The sequence below is a fragment of the Micromys minutus genome (assembly GCF_963924665.1).
Source record: "Micromys minutus genome assembly, chromosome: X".
Lineage (NCBI taxonomy): Eukaryota > Metazoa > Chordata > Mammalia > Rodentia > Muridae > Micromys > Micromys minutus.
Window position 1 is genome coordinate 127,707,073 of NC_137970.1, and position 14,707 is coordinate 127,721,779.

General features: G+C 37.2%; 1 protein-coding gene across 3 annotated transcripts in view; it reads right to left on the bottom strand.

Annotated features, from left to right (window-relative positions):
* F8 (coagulation factor VIII) overlaps positions 1–14,707 on the bottom strand; it is a gene marked incomplete at both ends in the record, with an annotated part of 191,009 nt that overhangs the window by 134,631 nt on the left and 41,671 nt on the right. For all 3 annotated transcript variants that reach the window (XM_080909833.1, XM_080909832.1, XM_080909831.1), the window contains 4 exons: positions 6,451–6,622; positions 7,507–7,762; positions 8,973–9,194; positions 9,737–9,853. In XM_080909833.1, the coding sequence (XP_080765959.1) occupies positions 6,451–6,622; positions 7,507–7,762; positions 8,973–9,194; positions 9,737–9,853 (767 nt within the window). The remainder of the gene's footprint in view (positions 1–6,450; positions 6,623–7,506; positions 7,763–8,972; positions 9,195–9,736; positions 9,854–14,707) is intronic.

A 14,707-nucleotide genomic window follows, 5' to 3' on the forward strand; every position in this document is an offset into this window, starting at 1 on the left:
TCTTTTTGAATTTTATTTATTTATTTACACTCAAGATTTTATTCCCCTCCCAGTCCACCCTCCTACTGTTCCACATCCCATAGCTCCCCCACCCCCTTCTCTCCAAGGATGTCCTCAGCCCACCCACCCCACTAGACTTAATAACTCCTTGGGGCCTCCAATGTCTTGAGGGTTACATGCATCTTCTATGACAGAACCCATTCCTCTGCTTTATATAGCTGTCATATCAGCTGCTGTATGCTGACTGGTTGGTAATCCAGTGTCTGAGATATCTCAGAAATCCAGGCTGAGACTGCTGGTCCATTGAAAATATCTTCAACAAAATCCTAGAAGAAAACTTCCCAACCTAAAGAAAGAAATGGCCATAAAGGTACAAGGAGCCTATAGAATACCAAACAAATGAGACCAGAACAGAATATCCTCTTGTCACATAATAATAAAAACACTAAATGCACAGAACAAAAACAGAATATTGGAAGTTGCTAGGGAAATGGGCAAAGTAACATACAAAGGTAGACCAACCAGAATTACACCAGAGTTCTCAACAGAGACTATGAAAGTGAAAAGAGCCTGGTTAAAGGTCATGCAGACTCTAAGAGAACGCAAATGCCAGCCCAGGCTACTATAACCAGCAAAACTCAATCAACATAGATGGAGAAACCAAGATATTCCAGGATAAACCCAAATTCAAACAGTATCTATCTACAAATCCAGCCCTACAGAGGATCCTAGATGGAAAACTCCAACACAAGGAAGGTACCTCCAAGTATTAAGTGACTCACAACAAAGCCAAAAGGAGAGAACCACAAGCACATAAAACCACCAACAAAAATAAATATAACAGGAACCAACACTCATCTGTCTTTAATATCTCTCAATGTTAATGGACTCAACTCACCTATAAAAAACATAAGCTAACAGAATTTTTACACAAACATGATCTAGCATCATGCTGCATGCAAGAAACACACTTCAATAACAAACACAGCCATTATCTCAGAGTAAAAGGATGGAAAAATTTCTCCCAAGCAAATGGTCTCAAGAAACAAGCTGGAGTTGCCATCCTAATATCCAATAAAATAGACTTTCAACCAAAAGTTATTGAGCGTGATAAAGAAGGACACTTCATATTCATCAAAGGGAAAATCCACCAAGAGAAAATCTCAATTCTGAAAATCTATGCCCCAAATGCAAAAGCATCCACATTCATGAACAAAACTTTACTAAAGCTTAAAGCACACACTGCACCCTACATAATAATAGTGGGAGACTTAAACATTCCACTTTCACAAATGGACAGATCATTTAAACAAACACTAAACAGAGACATGGTGAAACTAATAGAGGCTATGAACCAAGTGTATTTAGCAGATATCTACAAAATATTTTACCCTAAAACAAAAGAGTACACATTCTTTCAGCATCTCATGGTACCATCTCCAAAATAGACCATATAACTGGTCACAAAACAACACTCAACCTATACAAGATTAAAATAATCCCATGCATTCTATCAGATTACCATGGCCAAGGGCTGGTCTTCAATATCAGCAAAACAACAGAAACCCCACACACATGTGTAAAGTGAACAACTCTCTACTCAGTGATAATTTGGTCAGGGAAGAAATAAAGAAAGAAATTAAAGACTTCCTGGAATTTAATAAAAATGTTGACATATCATACCCAAACTTATGGGAAACAATGAAAGTAGTGCTAAGAGGAAAATTCATAGCACTAAATGCACTAGTAAAGAAAGTGGAGAGATATTACACTAGCAACTTAACAGCACACCTGAGAGCTCTAGAACAAAAGGAGAAAATTCAAACAAGAGGAGTAGTAGTAAGGAAATAGTCAAACTCAGGACTGAATCAACCAAATAGAAACAAAGATAACAATATAAAGAAATCAACAAAATCAAAAGCTGGTTCTTTGATAGAATCAACAAGATAAATAAACCTTTAGCCAAACTAACTAAAGGGCTCAGAGGCAGTATTCAAATTAGCACAATCAGAATTCAAAAGGGATCTATAACAAAAAAATCTGAGGAAATTTTAAAAAAACCATCAGATCCTACTACAAAAGTCTATACTCAACAAAATCAGATGAAATGGATAGTTTTCTATACAGATACCACATACCAAAGTTAAATGATGAGCAGGTAAACTATCTAAACAGTCCCAAACCCTTAAGGAAATAGAATACCCACCAACCAAAAAAGCCCAGGGACAGATGGTTTTAGTGCAGAATTCTACCAGACATTCAAAGACATGATACCAATATTCCTCAAACTACTCCATAAAATAGAAACAAAAGGAACACTAATTCATTCTATAAAGCCACAATTACTCTGATACCTAAACCACAGAAGGACCCAACCAAAAAAAAAAAAAAAAAAAAAATAGAAGAGAGAGAAAGAATTTCAGACCAATCTTGTTTATGAATATCATAATGCAAAAATACTCATTAAAATTCTTACAGACTGAATTCAAGAACACATCAAAACCATCATTAACCATGATCAAGTAGGCTTCATCCCAAGGATGCAAGGTTGGTTCAATAAACAAAAATTTATTAATGTAATCCACTATATAAACAAACTCAAAGAAAAATCATATGATCATCTCCTTAGATGCAGAAAAAGAATTTAACAAAATACAACAACACTTCGTGTTAAAAGTATTGGAGAGATTAGAAATTCAAGGCCCATAACTAAACATAATAAAAGCAACTTACTGCAAACCAAAAGCCAGTATCAAATTAAATGGGAGAAATATTTGAAGCAATCCTGCTAAAATCAAGGACAAGACAAGGATGCCTATTCTCCCCATATCTATTCAATATAATACTCGAAGTGCTAGCTAGAAGAATAAGACATCATCCCTGACGTCAAGCTCCACTACAGAGCAATAGTGATAAAATCTGCATGGTATTGGTACAGAGACAGATAGGTTGATCAATGGAATAAAATTGAAGACCTAGAATTAAAACACACACTTATGCACGCTTAATCCTTGGAAAAGAAGCCAAAAATATAGCATGAAAAAAAGCATCTTCAATAAATGTTGCTGGTATAACTGGCTGTCTGTATGTAGAAAAATAAAAATAGACTCATATTTGTCTCCTTGCACAAAGGTCAAGTCCAAGTGGATCAAGGATCTTAACCTAAAACCAGACACACTGAATCTAATAGAAGAGAAAGTGGGAAAGAGCCTTGAACTTATTGGCACAGGGGCAAATTTCATAAACAGAATTCCAATGGTTCATGCTCTGAGATAGAGAAAATTGATAAATGAGACCTCATGAAACTGGAAAGCTTCTGTAAGGTAAAAGACATAGTCAATAAGACAATAGGCAACCTACAGATTGGAAAAAAAAGTCTTCACTAACACCACATATGAAAGAGGGCTAAAATATATAAAGAACTCAAGAAGCTAACCACCAAAAAAAATCTAAACAAATGGGTTTAGAACTAAATTGAGAATCTAGAATGGTTGAAAATCACCTAAAGAAATGTTCAAAGTCCTTAGTGATCAGAAAAATGCAAATCAAAACAACCCTGAGGTTCCACCTTACACCAATCAGAATGGCTAAGACCAAATCCTCAGGTGACAACACATGTTTTTGAGGATGTGGATAAAGAGGAACACTCTCTTCCATTTCTGGTGGGATTGTAAACTGATACAACCACTCTGGAAATCAATCTGGAGATTTCTTAGAAAATTGGAAATAGATATACCTGAAGACTCAACAATACCAATCTTGGGAATATACCCAAAAGATACCCCCCCCATACCACAAGGGCACATGTTCCACTAAATTCATAGTGGCCTTGTTTGTGATAGCCAGAAGATGGAAACTGCCCAGATGTCCCATGACAGAAGAATGGATACAGAAAATGTGGTTCATTTACACAATTAAATATTACTCAGCTATTAAGAATGAGGACATTCTGTGTTTTGCAGGCAAATGAATGGAACTAGAAAACTTCATCCTGAATGAGGTAACTCAGAACAAAAAGTGTTGCAATAAATACTTAAAAGGTGGTTAACCTTTTATTCTGCACTTTGCTGGTTCCTGTGTAGGGCCATCTGGCACTGCTGGGCTCTCTAACTTGACACTTTGCGCTGCTTCTAAGAACTCAAGAGCAGTTCACTCTACCACACCCTGCTTCTGTCCAGGGTGCATACAACCAACTTACCCTTGGCATGTTGTTGCCAAACCTTAGACACATATATCCCAACTCTGTGGCTGGCTTTATATGTTCCACCACTACACCCTTTGAACTCAATTAAGTAGTCACATCAAAGAACATACCAAACTACTCTAATCCAATAGGTATAGTTTGCCAACCTAGATAAGTCAAATTATCTTATACAATTCCATCCCTTATAAAACATTCATAACAACTTTATTTATGAAGAGATGTGCTGAGAGAAACAAACACATCAGCCTCCATCTTTATTCCTCCTGGAATCCTTCTCCTTCTCCAGCCTCTTTCCCCACCTACCTATCCACTGTCCAATCACATATTGCCTAAACATAAACCTATAGAAAAGTACATGCACGGTATGTAATCACTAATAAGTGGATATTAGCATACATAAAAAGTACAAAATACCCAAGATACAATCCACAGTACTCAAAAAGTTCAACAAGCTGAAGGACCCAAGGAGGATGCCCCAGTCACACTTGAAAGCCATGGGGGACGGAGGGACAAATGAGGGAAAGGAGATGGGGTGGGGACATAATCTGATATTAGGTGGGGGAAAAGGACTGAAGCCCTGAGTACCAGCACAAAGAATGGAAACAGGCAACCTCAGGAGGTAGGAGGTTGAGAGGACCCTCAAGAATGGACTAGAGTACTAGGAAGTGAGAAACTCTCAGGACTCAAAGGGAGGGACCCTAGATGAAATACCCTACAGTGGGGAGAGTGAACTTGTAGAGCCCACCTCCAGCAGAAAGACAGGACATCAAGTGTGGAATGTGGTTGCTATTCCAATCAAAAACTCTGACCCATAATTGTTCTTGTCTGAAAGAATTGCAGGAATGGAAATGGAGAAGAACCCGAGGAAAAGACGGTCCAGGGACAGGCCCAAAGTGATGCAGATCAAGGGAAGGCTCCAAGGTCTGATACTATTACTGAAGCTATGGAGCACTCACAATAAGGGACCTATCATGACTGCCCTCCAAAAGACCAAAACGCAGCTGAGTCAGATGCAGATATTTGTACCCAACCAATAAACAGAACCTGCTGACCCCTGAGGTTGAATCAGGAAAAGTTGGAAGAAGCTGAAGAGGAGGGTGATCCTGTAAGAGGACCCCCAAGATCTCTCAGACACTGAGTCACCAACCACACAGTATACAGCTGCTGATATGAGGCCTCTAACACATATAAAGCAGAGGACTGCAGGGCCTGGCTTCAGTCAGAGAAGATGCACCTAACTCTCAAGAGACTGGAGGCCCTAAGGAGTTTAGAGGTCTGGTGGGGTGGGTGGGCTGGGGACATCCTTGTGGAGAGAGGGCAGGTTGAGAGGAGGTATGGGATATGGAACAGTTAGGGGGTGTAAAGGGAGAGGAATAAAATCTGGAGTATAAACAATTTTTTTAATTACTGAAGGAAAAACAATAATAAAAAAGTTATGGGAGGATATGTATGTACCAGTGCAAATAGTAAGTAGTTAAAAGAGGTTGTGAGTATGATTGGTCACATTAAATCTTTTTCCATATACTGATTACAATATGACTTATTTTTATATGTGCAATATTTGTAATTGAAAAGATTCTTTCCATTGGATACAAGGGTGAATTTTGAAGGATCACAGAAAGTCAAACCATCTACAGTTTTCTTTTAAAATAGATTTATTTTATTTATGTACATTAGTGTTTTGCCTAGATATATGTGTACAACATGTTTTCCTGGTACCCATAGTGGTCAGCAGAGGTCTTTGGATTCCCTGAGACTAAAGACACAAATGGCTTGAAGCTACCATGTGAAAGTTGGGAACTGTCTTAGGGTTTTATTGCTGTGAACAGACACCATGACTAATGCAAGTTTTATAAAAGACAACATTTAATTGGGGCTGGCTTACAGGTTCAGAAGTCAGTCCATTATCATCAAGGTGAGAGCATGGCAGCATCCAGGCAGTCATGGTGCAGGAGGAGCTGAGAGTTCTAGTTCTACAACTTCATCCAAAGGAAGCCAGGAGTAGACTAAGCATCCTCAGACAGCTAGGAGGAATGTCTCCAAGGCCACCCCTAGAGTGACACACTTCCTCCAACAAGGCCACATCTTCTAATAGTGCCACTCCCTGGGCCAAGCATATGCAAACCATCACAAGAGCTAAACCCAGTTCCTTTCCAAGAATAACAAGTACTCTTAACCACTGAGCTGTGTCTCCAGCAAGGGGACTTTTTTTTCTAAAACAATCTCTTCTTTTCCTCTTTACTTACCAACAGTGTGTCTCCAACTTCTCCATAAAGTAAAGGTCCCAAGAGTCCTGATTCATGCTGGATAGTTTCACGAGTCTTAAAGGTTTCATCTGTGTATGCTATAAATCTGACTTTTTTATATTTGCTACCAATCCGATGAGGACCATTGATCAGATACTGGCTTTTATAACTTCTGTATGAGAGGCAAAAAGGTTAGAGGTGAGATCAGTAACATTTAGGTAACCAAAAGCTCACTTCTCATATAATTTACTCAAAACAAAGAACAAGAAAAGTATAAGCAGTCTTATGCTTACCTATGCTAGTATCTAATGTTTTATGAATTGCCATAAAGTAAACACGTGTTACAGGCTTAGTCAAAAGGGTAGTAGAATCTTTAAGAGTTGGAGCCTATGCAGTGTTTGGGAGCACAGGCTCTGCACCTTGCCTGGGAAGCAAAGTAGAGCTGACCCTTGTTGTTGGAGTTTGGGTGAGCAGGTCCTGTGATCATGAGTGTTTGAGAACTAGTCTGGTCCCTTATCTGCTGTGTGATGTGGCATGAGGAAAATAGAGATGATAGAGATGCTATCATTGCCTTGCTTCTCACTGCCTATGTCTGTGTGTGTGTGTGTGTGTGTGTGTGTGTGTAGATATTTGGTGAACTACTGAAATAAATGTGAAACCCTGGAAAAAAGAGGTGAAGCCTAGTGGCAAGAACTTAGGCCATTGAGAGCATGCCCTTGAAGGTGATATTGGAATCTTAGGCCCCTTTTATCTCATTTTGTTTCTTGTATGGAATAGAACCTTCCACTTTGCATATTATTGTAAATTTTTGTGCTATCTCAGGCCCAAAGCTGTAGTTAAGAAACCACAGATTGAAAATTCCAAATCCGAGTCAAAATAAGTCTTTCTCACTTATAAATTGTTATTTAAGTATTTTAGCACAGTAGTAGAATGATAGATACTACACCATCCTTACCATTTGATCCTATGACATATTCGCTCTTAAATATTGGCTTAAATAAGTAAGACAAATTTGAATATAAGGGAGAGTAGTACCAAGAGTCCATAGGTATTTACCCATTATCTGAGGTGAAAACCGAAGGAGCATAGTCCCAGTCTTCCTCCTCAGCAGAAATATAATGTATCCAAGTTTTAGGGTACTTTTTAGCAACCGAGCGAATTTGGATAAAGGGAGAGCTGTCATAATCCAATGTGAACATGTCCATTTCAGAATCAAGATTATCATCATAATCTTCCATTTTCTCATTATTTTTCTTTTGCCATTGTGGTTCCTCAAGACAGCTATCTACTTTGACATAAGCTTCCATGCCATCTGCAGTCAGACAAACCAAACAATGTTCTTAACTATCTTGGGATAAATGTAAAATTTCCCCTCTTATTATAATTTAAATATTTTGTTTTAAGTGTCTTTCTTTCAAATCAGTACTATTTTTGTTACTCTCCTATGTGAATTGTAGTACTTGTTAGTTTTTGGAGTTGCTATGTTTACCAACTATCCTCTATATAGATCGAACTATCTCCAAAATTCATTAATATAACAAAATACATGAATATTCATGGGCATTTCTATGCCCAAAATCACTAATATAACATATTGGAATATATATGAATATTTAACTTTGGAACTGTTTATTTTGTCTCCATCTCATGGATGTACTAATTCTGTTACTTCAAGAATGGCTTGTTATTTCAGAAAGAGATTTGTTCTCTATTTCCTCCATGCTCTTCATCTTTCTCTTTTGTCCATCTGCTATGAGTATCACTTTCCTGTACTATAACACAAAAAGCAAGCTCCTATCAAATGACAAAATCTTGATACTGAATTTCCTAGGCCCTTGAACTGTGAGAGACAATAATTTTCCGTTTGTTATAAATTACTCTATTTCTTATATTATGGCTATATAACAGACTAAGGTAGCCTTAAATGGACATAACCCAAAAAGTTATTAGGTTGATACAAGACAAAAAATTAACAGTTATTGCACAAGGAGAATTGAAATAAAGGATTATTCAGTATGGATTTGCATAGCTACTACCTATAAAGACATGTAACCAGGAAATGACACTGTAGGCACAACTGCCCAACTTAGTTTACTCCTTTGCAAAACCTCCATCAGATAGTCCTTGAAAACTTTATATGATACCTTATTTCCCTAGATATCTGATGAAATCATCTCTTTATTTCTTCCCACAGTACTGAAGTCTAGTTAATGGGATCAGGCTGTGAAACCACTAAAAGATTGTCCTTTATCTTTCCTTCTTATTCATCCCTAAGCTATATCTCCTCCTTCTGTCATAGACATTTAACCAAAAACCCACAGTACTACTGTATTAACAAGTTCTTCTATATTCAAGGTAAAAATTGTTACATTTGAAGATTTCACTTGAAGTTTAATGTAATTATAACTGTACAATGCCATTTCTGTAACACATTATGCTGTTGTACACTGCCCAGAAAATGTCATTAAAATTACAATGGAATCTTTTATACTACTAATTTTTAAGATCCAAGATAGTAGTACCATGTTTATGGGAGGAGATATGACAAAATAGAAGGAACTGCCCAAGATCTACCAAGAGTGTTTGAGCAGTAAGAAAAGTTATTGGTGATATCTCCAAGGAAGCTTGACGGTGGTTCCTCACAAAAAATGTGTGACCTTCAAGGAATATTGAGTGTATTTCGGGAGTGGTGCCCATTCCAATCACGTGCCAGTAGATTGATTTCCTATGACATCCAATCAGACCTGTAAAATGAGACAGCTATAGTAAAGAATTGGGGATTGTAAAATTAAAAGTACTTGCTGGAACAGGCTGGATAGAAATAACCCTAAAAATTTTACTGCTACCTTAACTTATAAACAGTTACCAAGGAAGTTAGGGTACTATCAAACCCAAAACCAACAACTCTTGTCAGGGTAATAAATAACTAACATACTGCTAAATGTCATGAATACACTTCTTTAATTTAATCTTTAGTTTTGCTGTAGTATATATTCAGTTGTTGCTAAGGCATCCCATGGCTGATAACATTTTCTATTATTCACTGAAGCTCTAATTTATAGCTTAACAATAATCTTTACCTTAGATCCCTTCAAAATATATTGCTCTACTATATTGTCAATCTAATTTTCCTCTTTCATATATGAACAAAACAAATAAACAAACAAACAAGCAAACCAGAGGGTAGAATTCAGTGGATGTAGAACTCTCTGAAAGCTGTAGAAAAGACTTATGGTTTTGAAGTCCCAAAATCCTGAAGACGACTGTTGGACAATCATGTATATACCTGGCAGAGACCTGTTTACATAGCCATTGACTGTGTGCATTTTAGGCCAGGCTTCAGCAGATGAAGAATCCATAAACTGCTTATAAGAGTCATTTGTTTCTGAGTGCCAGCTCTTCCCTGATGGAAAAGGGGAAAATTAAGGTCAGCTGAGCTCTGTTTCATGAATTACACTCTCCTTTTATTTGTTTCCTTTCCTTTTTTGTGGCATTTGAAGTTTTGTCTGTAAAAGAGTCAATGAGAAAAAAATACATTTTTTTCAAATCAATTTAGTCTCCCTGTATTTGTTCATGATGTTAGGAAGAATAATGGCAAATGATAACTAGAAGAAGGGGAAATACTAGTTAGTTTAAGCTATAAGAATTTCATTTTGCAAGTTAAAAGGGGTTTTCAGTCCTTGCCCTGTCATAAATTGCTTAATTCTATTTTTTAGCAAGGTAACACACTCCAAAACTAACAGAAGCTGAAGCATTGAAAATTGCTTAGGCACTTTTAAAAATAGTATAAAAAACAGAAAAGAGAATGAATAAATAGTCAGGATCAAGATGACATGGTCTCAAATAAGAAAATAACAGTGTAATGGTACCAAGAAAAAATCTAGAGTTGCCATTCTAATATTCAATAATATTGACTTAAACCAGTAGTTATTATGTGAGTTGAGGAAGGACACTTCATAATCAAAGGAAAAAAATCCACAAAGAGTCTCAATTTTGAACATCTATGCTCCAATTGAAAGGGCACCCACATTCATAAAAGAAACTTTACTAAAGCTCAAAACACACATTGAAACTCACACAACAATAGTGGGAAACTTCAACACTCACTCTTACCAATGGACAAGTACTTGAAACAGAAACTCAACAGATACACAGTGAAACTAACAGAAGTTAGGAACCAAATGGATTTAACATTCATTACAGATAAAGTTACAGAACATTTCACCCAAAAACAAGAAAATATACTTTCTTCTCAGCACCTCATGGAACCTTATCCAAAATTGACTATATAACTGGTCAAAAAACAAGCCTCAATTAATACAAGAAGATAGAAATAATCCTATGCATTCTATCAGATCACCAAGTACTAAGGCTAGATGACAATAAAAACAAAAACAACAGAAAGCCCATATACTCATGGAATCTAAATAACTCTCTGCTCAATGATAACTTGGTCAAGGGAAAAAAATAGAGAAAGAAATCAAGTACTTCATAAAATTCAATGAAAATAAAGACACTTCATACCCAAACTTATGGGATAAAATGAAAACAGTGGTAAGAGAAAAAAAGTCATAGCACTAACTGTCTTCATAAAGAAATTGAAGAGATCCCTTATAAGCAACTTAGCAGCACACCGGAAAGCTCTAGAACAGAAAAAAGCAAACATACCCAAGAGGAGTAGATGGCAGGAGGCAGTCAAACTTAGACCTGAAATCAACCACCAGTTAGAAACAAAGAGAATGATACAAAAAGAAAAAAAAAAAAACCACTAAGGCAGGTTCTCTGAGAAAATCAATAAGATAGATAAATCTGTAGCCAAACTGGATAAAGGACACAGAGACAGTATTCAAATGAACAAAAGCAGAAACAAAACAGAGACATAACAAAAACGGAGGAAATTACAAACACTATCAGAACATACTACAAAAGCCTATACTCTACAAAACTAGAAAGTCCAGATGAAATGGATGATTTTTCTAGACAGATACCACATACCAAAAATAAATCAAGATCAGAAAAACTAAACAGTCTCATAAAGGAAATAGAAATAGTCATCAATAACCTCCCACCACCTCCCCCCCAAATAAAAGCCCAGGGCCATATGGTTTTAGTTCAGAAGTCTACCAGACCATCAAAGAAGAACTAATACCAGTACTCCTTTAACTATTCCACAAAATAGCAATTGAAGGAACTCACCTAATTCACTCTATGAAGCCACCACAACTCTGCTATCTAAGTCACACAAAGACCCAACAAAGAATTAGAACTTCAGACCAATGAATATCAATACAAAAATGCTTAGTAAAATCCTTGCAAACCGAATCCAAGAACATATCAAATCCATCATTCACTATGATCAAGTAGGCTTCATTCTAGGGATGCAGGGATGGTTCTATGTAGATAAATCCATCAACTTAATACTCTATATAAATAGACTCAAAGAAAAGCTACATAATCATCTCATTAGATGTTGAAAAAGCCTTTGACAATATATAGCAAACCAACAGCCAACATCAAGTTAATTGAAGAGAAACTAGAAGAAATCTCACTAAAATCAGGAACAAGACAGGTTGCTACTCTCTGTCTATTGAATATAGTACTTGAAGTTCTAACTAGATCAATTAGACAGCAAAAGGAGATCAAAGGGATACAAATTGGAAAGAAAGAAGTCAAAGTATAATTATTTGCAGATGATATGATAGTATACATAAGCATCCTCCAAAATACAAGCAAAGAATGCCTACATCTGATAAAAACTTTAGCAACATGATAAGATATAAAATTAACTCAAACAAACCAGTAGCCTTCCTTTACACAAATAATAATCAGGCTGAGAAATAAATTAAGGAAACAACACTCTTGACAATAGCCACAAATAGTATAAAATATCTTTGTGTAACTCTTACCATGCAAGTGAAAGATCTGTAAAACAAGAACTTCAAATCCCTGATAAAAACAATCAAAGAAGATCTTAGAAGATAGAAAGATCTCCCATGATTGTGTATTGATAGGATTATCATAGTGAAAATGGCCATCTTGCTAAAATCAATCTACAGATTCAATGCAATCCCCATCAAAATTTCAACTCAATTCTTCATAGAGTTAGAGCAATTTCCAAATTCATTTGGTATAAGAAAAAACTCAAGATAGCAAAAACTATTCTCAACAATTAAAGAACTTCTGGGAGAACCACCATCCCTGACCTCAAGTTGTACTACAGAGCAATAATGATAAAAACATCATGGTATTGGTACAGAAACAAACAGGTCAAACAATGGATTATAATAGAAGAGCCAGAAGTAAAACCATACACCTATGTACACTTGATCTTTGACAAAGAAGCCAAACACATACAGTAAACAAAATGGTGCTGGATCAACTGATGGTCTGTATGTAGGAGAATTAAAGTAGATCCATATTTATCACCCTGAATAAGGCTCAAGTCTAAGTGGATCAGGACCTCAAAAAATACACTAAAACCAATAGAAGAGAAAATGGGAAAGAGCCTTCAATGAACCAGAACAGGAAAAAGTAGGTCGATGTCAAGGTGATACATGATTAGACAGTAGAGAGTGGAATGGAGGACTAAGTTGGAAAAGAGGAGGAGGAAGAGAGAGGTGGAGATTTATGGAGGAGGAGGCAACATGGAAACAGACATGGATGTTTCTCTCGATGCATCTGGATGGTTGGTTTATATCTTTGTCAACTGGTTGTAAGCTTATAAAGAGGGATTCTGGATTGAGAATTTAAAATATAAACCTGTTTGATAAGGTAATGATTATAGTGTCATGTTTTTAGCTGGCCCATAAAACGAGATGTGTGTGTACCAGGCTTGGGAACTAACCACATAGTGGATTATGCTCCAGCTCGGCATTGGACTGACTTCTGGCTCTATCAGTTCCTGGCATGGCTCCCACAGAGTGATACCACATGGGGCCAGTAGGAACAGAACAAAACCATTTTATGTTTACCACTACAGGAGACAACTTCCTTTGTAAATTGAATAAAAATAGCTTAGGCACTAAGATCAACAATTGGTAAATGGGAGCTCATGAAACTGAAAACTTCTGTAAGACAAAAAACACCATCAATAGATAAATTCATAATGTTTTTGTTTGAATATTAGAATAATATCGAATTATGTAGATGTACTATATTTTTCTTTATGCATCCTTTGGTTGAAGGACATCTAGGTTGTTTTCAGTTTTTAGCTGTTACAAATAAAGCTGCTCGACGAGCCCATGAGTGCAGAACAGGTGCATAGGCCATCTGCCACCAGGAACAGCTGAGATCCAGTGTCACAGGCCTGGTGAAACTGCACTGCGAGTAGCTAGGGTGCAGAGAGGGCTAGGCCTAGCCCATAAAGAGCACGGCCCCTAGATTGGTTCAGGGGAGCAGGAACTCTGATGTAAGGACTAGGTTTCAACCCAGAGGGCCCTTGCATGAGGATCAAACCCTCAAGCCATTTGCCACCTAAAACAGCAGAGATCCAGGGACACAGGCCAGGTGCACACAGGAGAGATGGGAACCAATCACTGACAGCAAGACCACTTATAATCACATACACAAGGTGGCAAGAGGAAAGCAAAAGAACTTACCCCAGGGAAACCAAGACAACCTGGCAACACTAGAACCCAGCTCTCCCATCACAACAAACAGCGGAATGCCAAACACTCCAGGAAAAGAAGACTCAGACCTGAAATCATACCTCAAGATGATGATGGAGATACTTAAAAAAGAATGGGAGAAAAAGCATTAAAAAATAGAAGCATTTAAAGAGGAAACAAGAAAAACACTCAAAGAAGTCAAAGAACTAGAGGAAAACAGAACCAAAGAGATGAAGGAATTGAAGAAGAAATTAAAAAAGGAAATGGAAACAATAAAAAAAAAAACACTAAAAAAGACAACCCTGGAGTTAGAAAACCTAAAACAGAAAATCAGGAGTCACAGATGCAAGCATCTCCAACAGACTGAAAGATCCCCTCCTGTTTTAGCTGCAGTAATGCCATTTTGTGCTAGGGCCAGAACAGGCAGGGATGGAAAAATACTGAAACAGAAGTGAGCCAGAGGACAGCCCAGTCCCTGTCAAAACAAGATATCTGCGGTTGACCACCTGGACCAGAGTGAAGACAAAATATTTTGCCACACATGTTAAGGCAAGGACGAAAAACAATACCCCTGTCCCAGAAGAGGGGCCAAGGCCGCTCTTTCCGAAAACTTGAGGCTTGTCCTCAGTTCACCCTGGCTTCACTTAAAT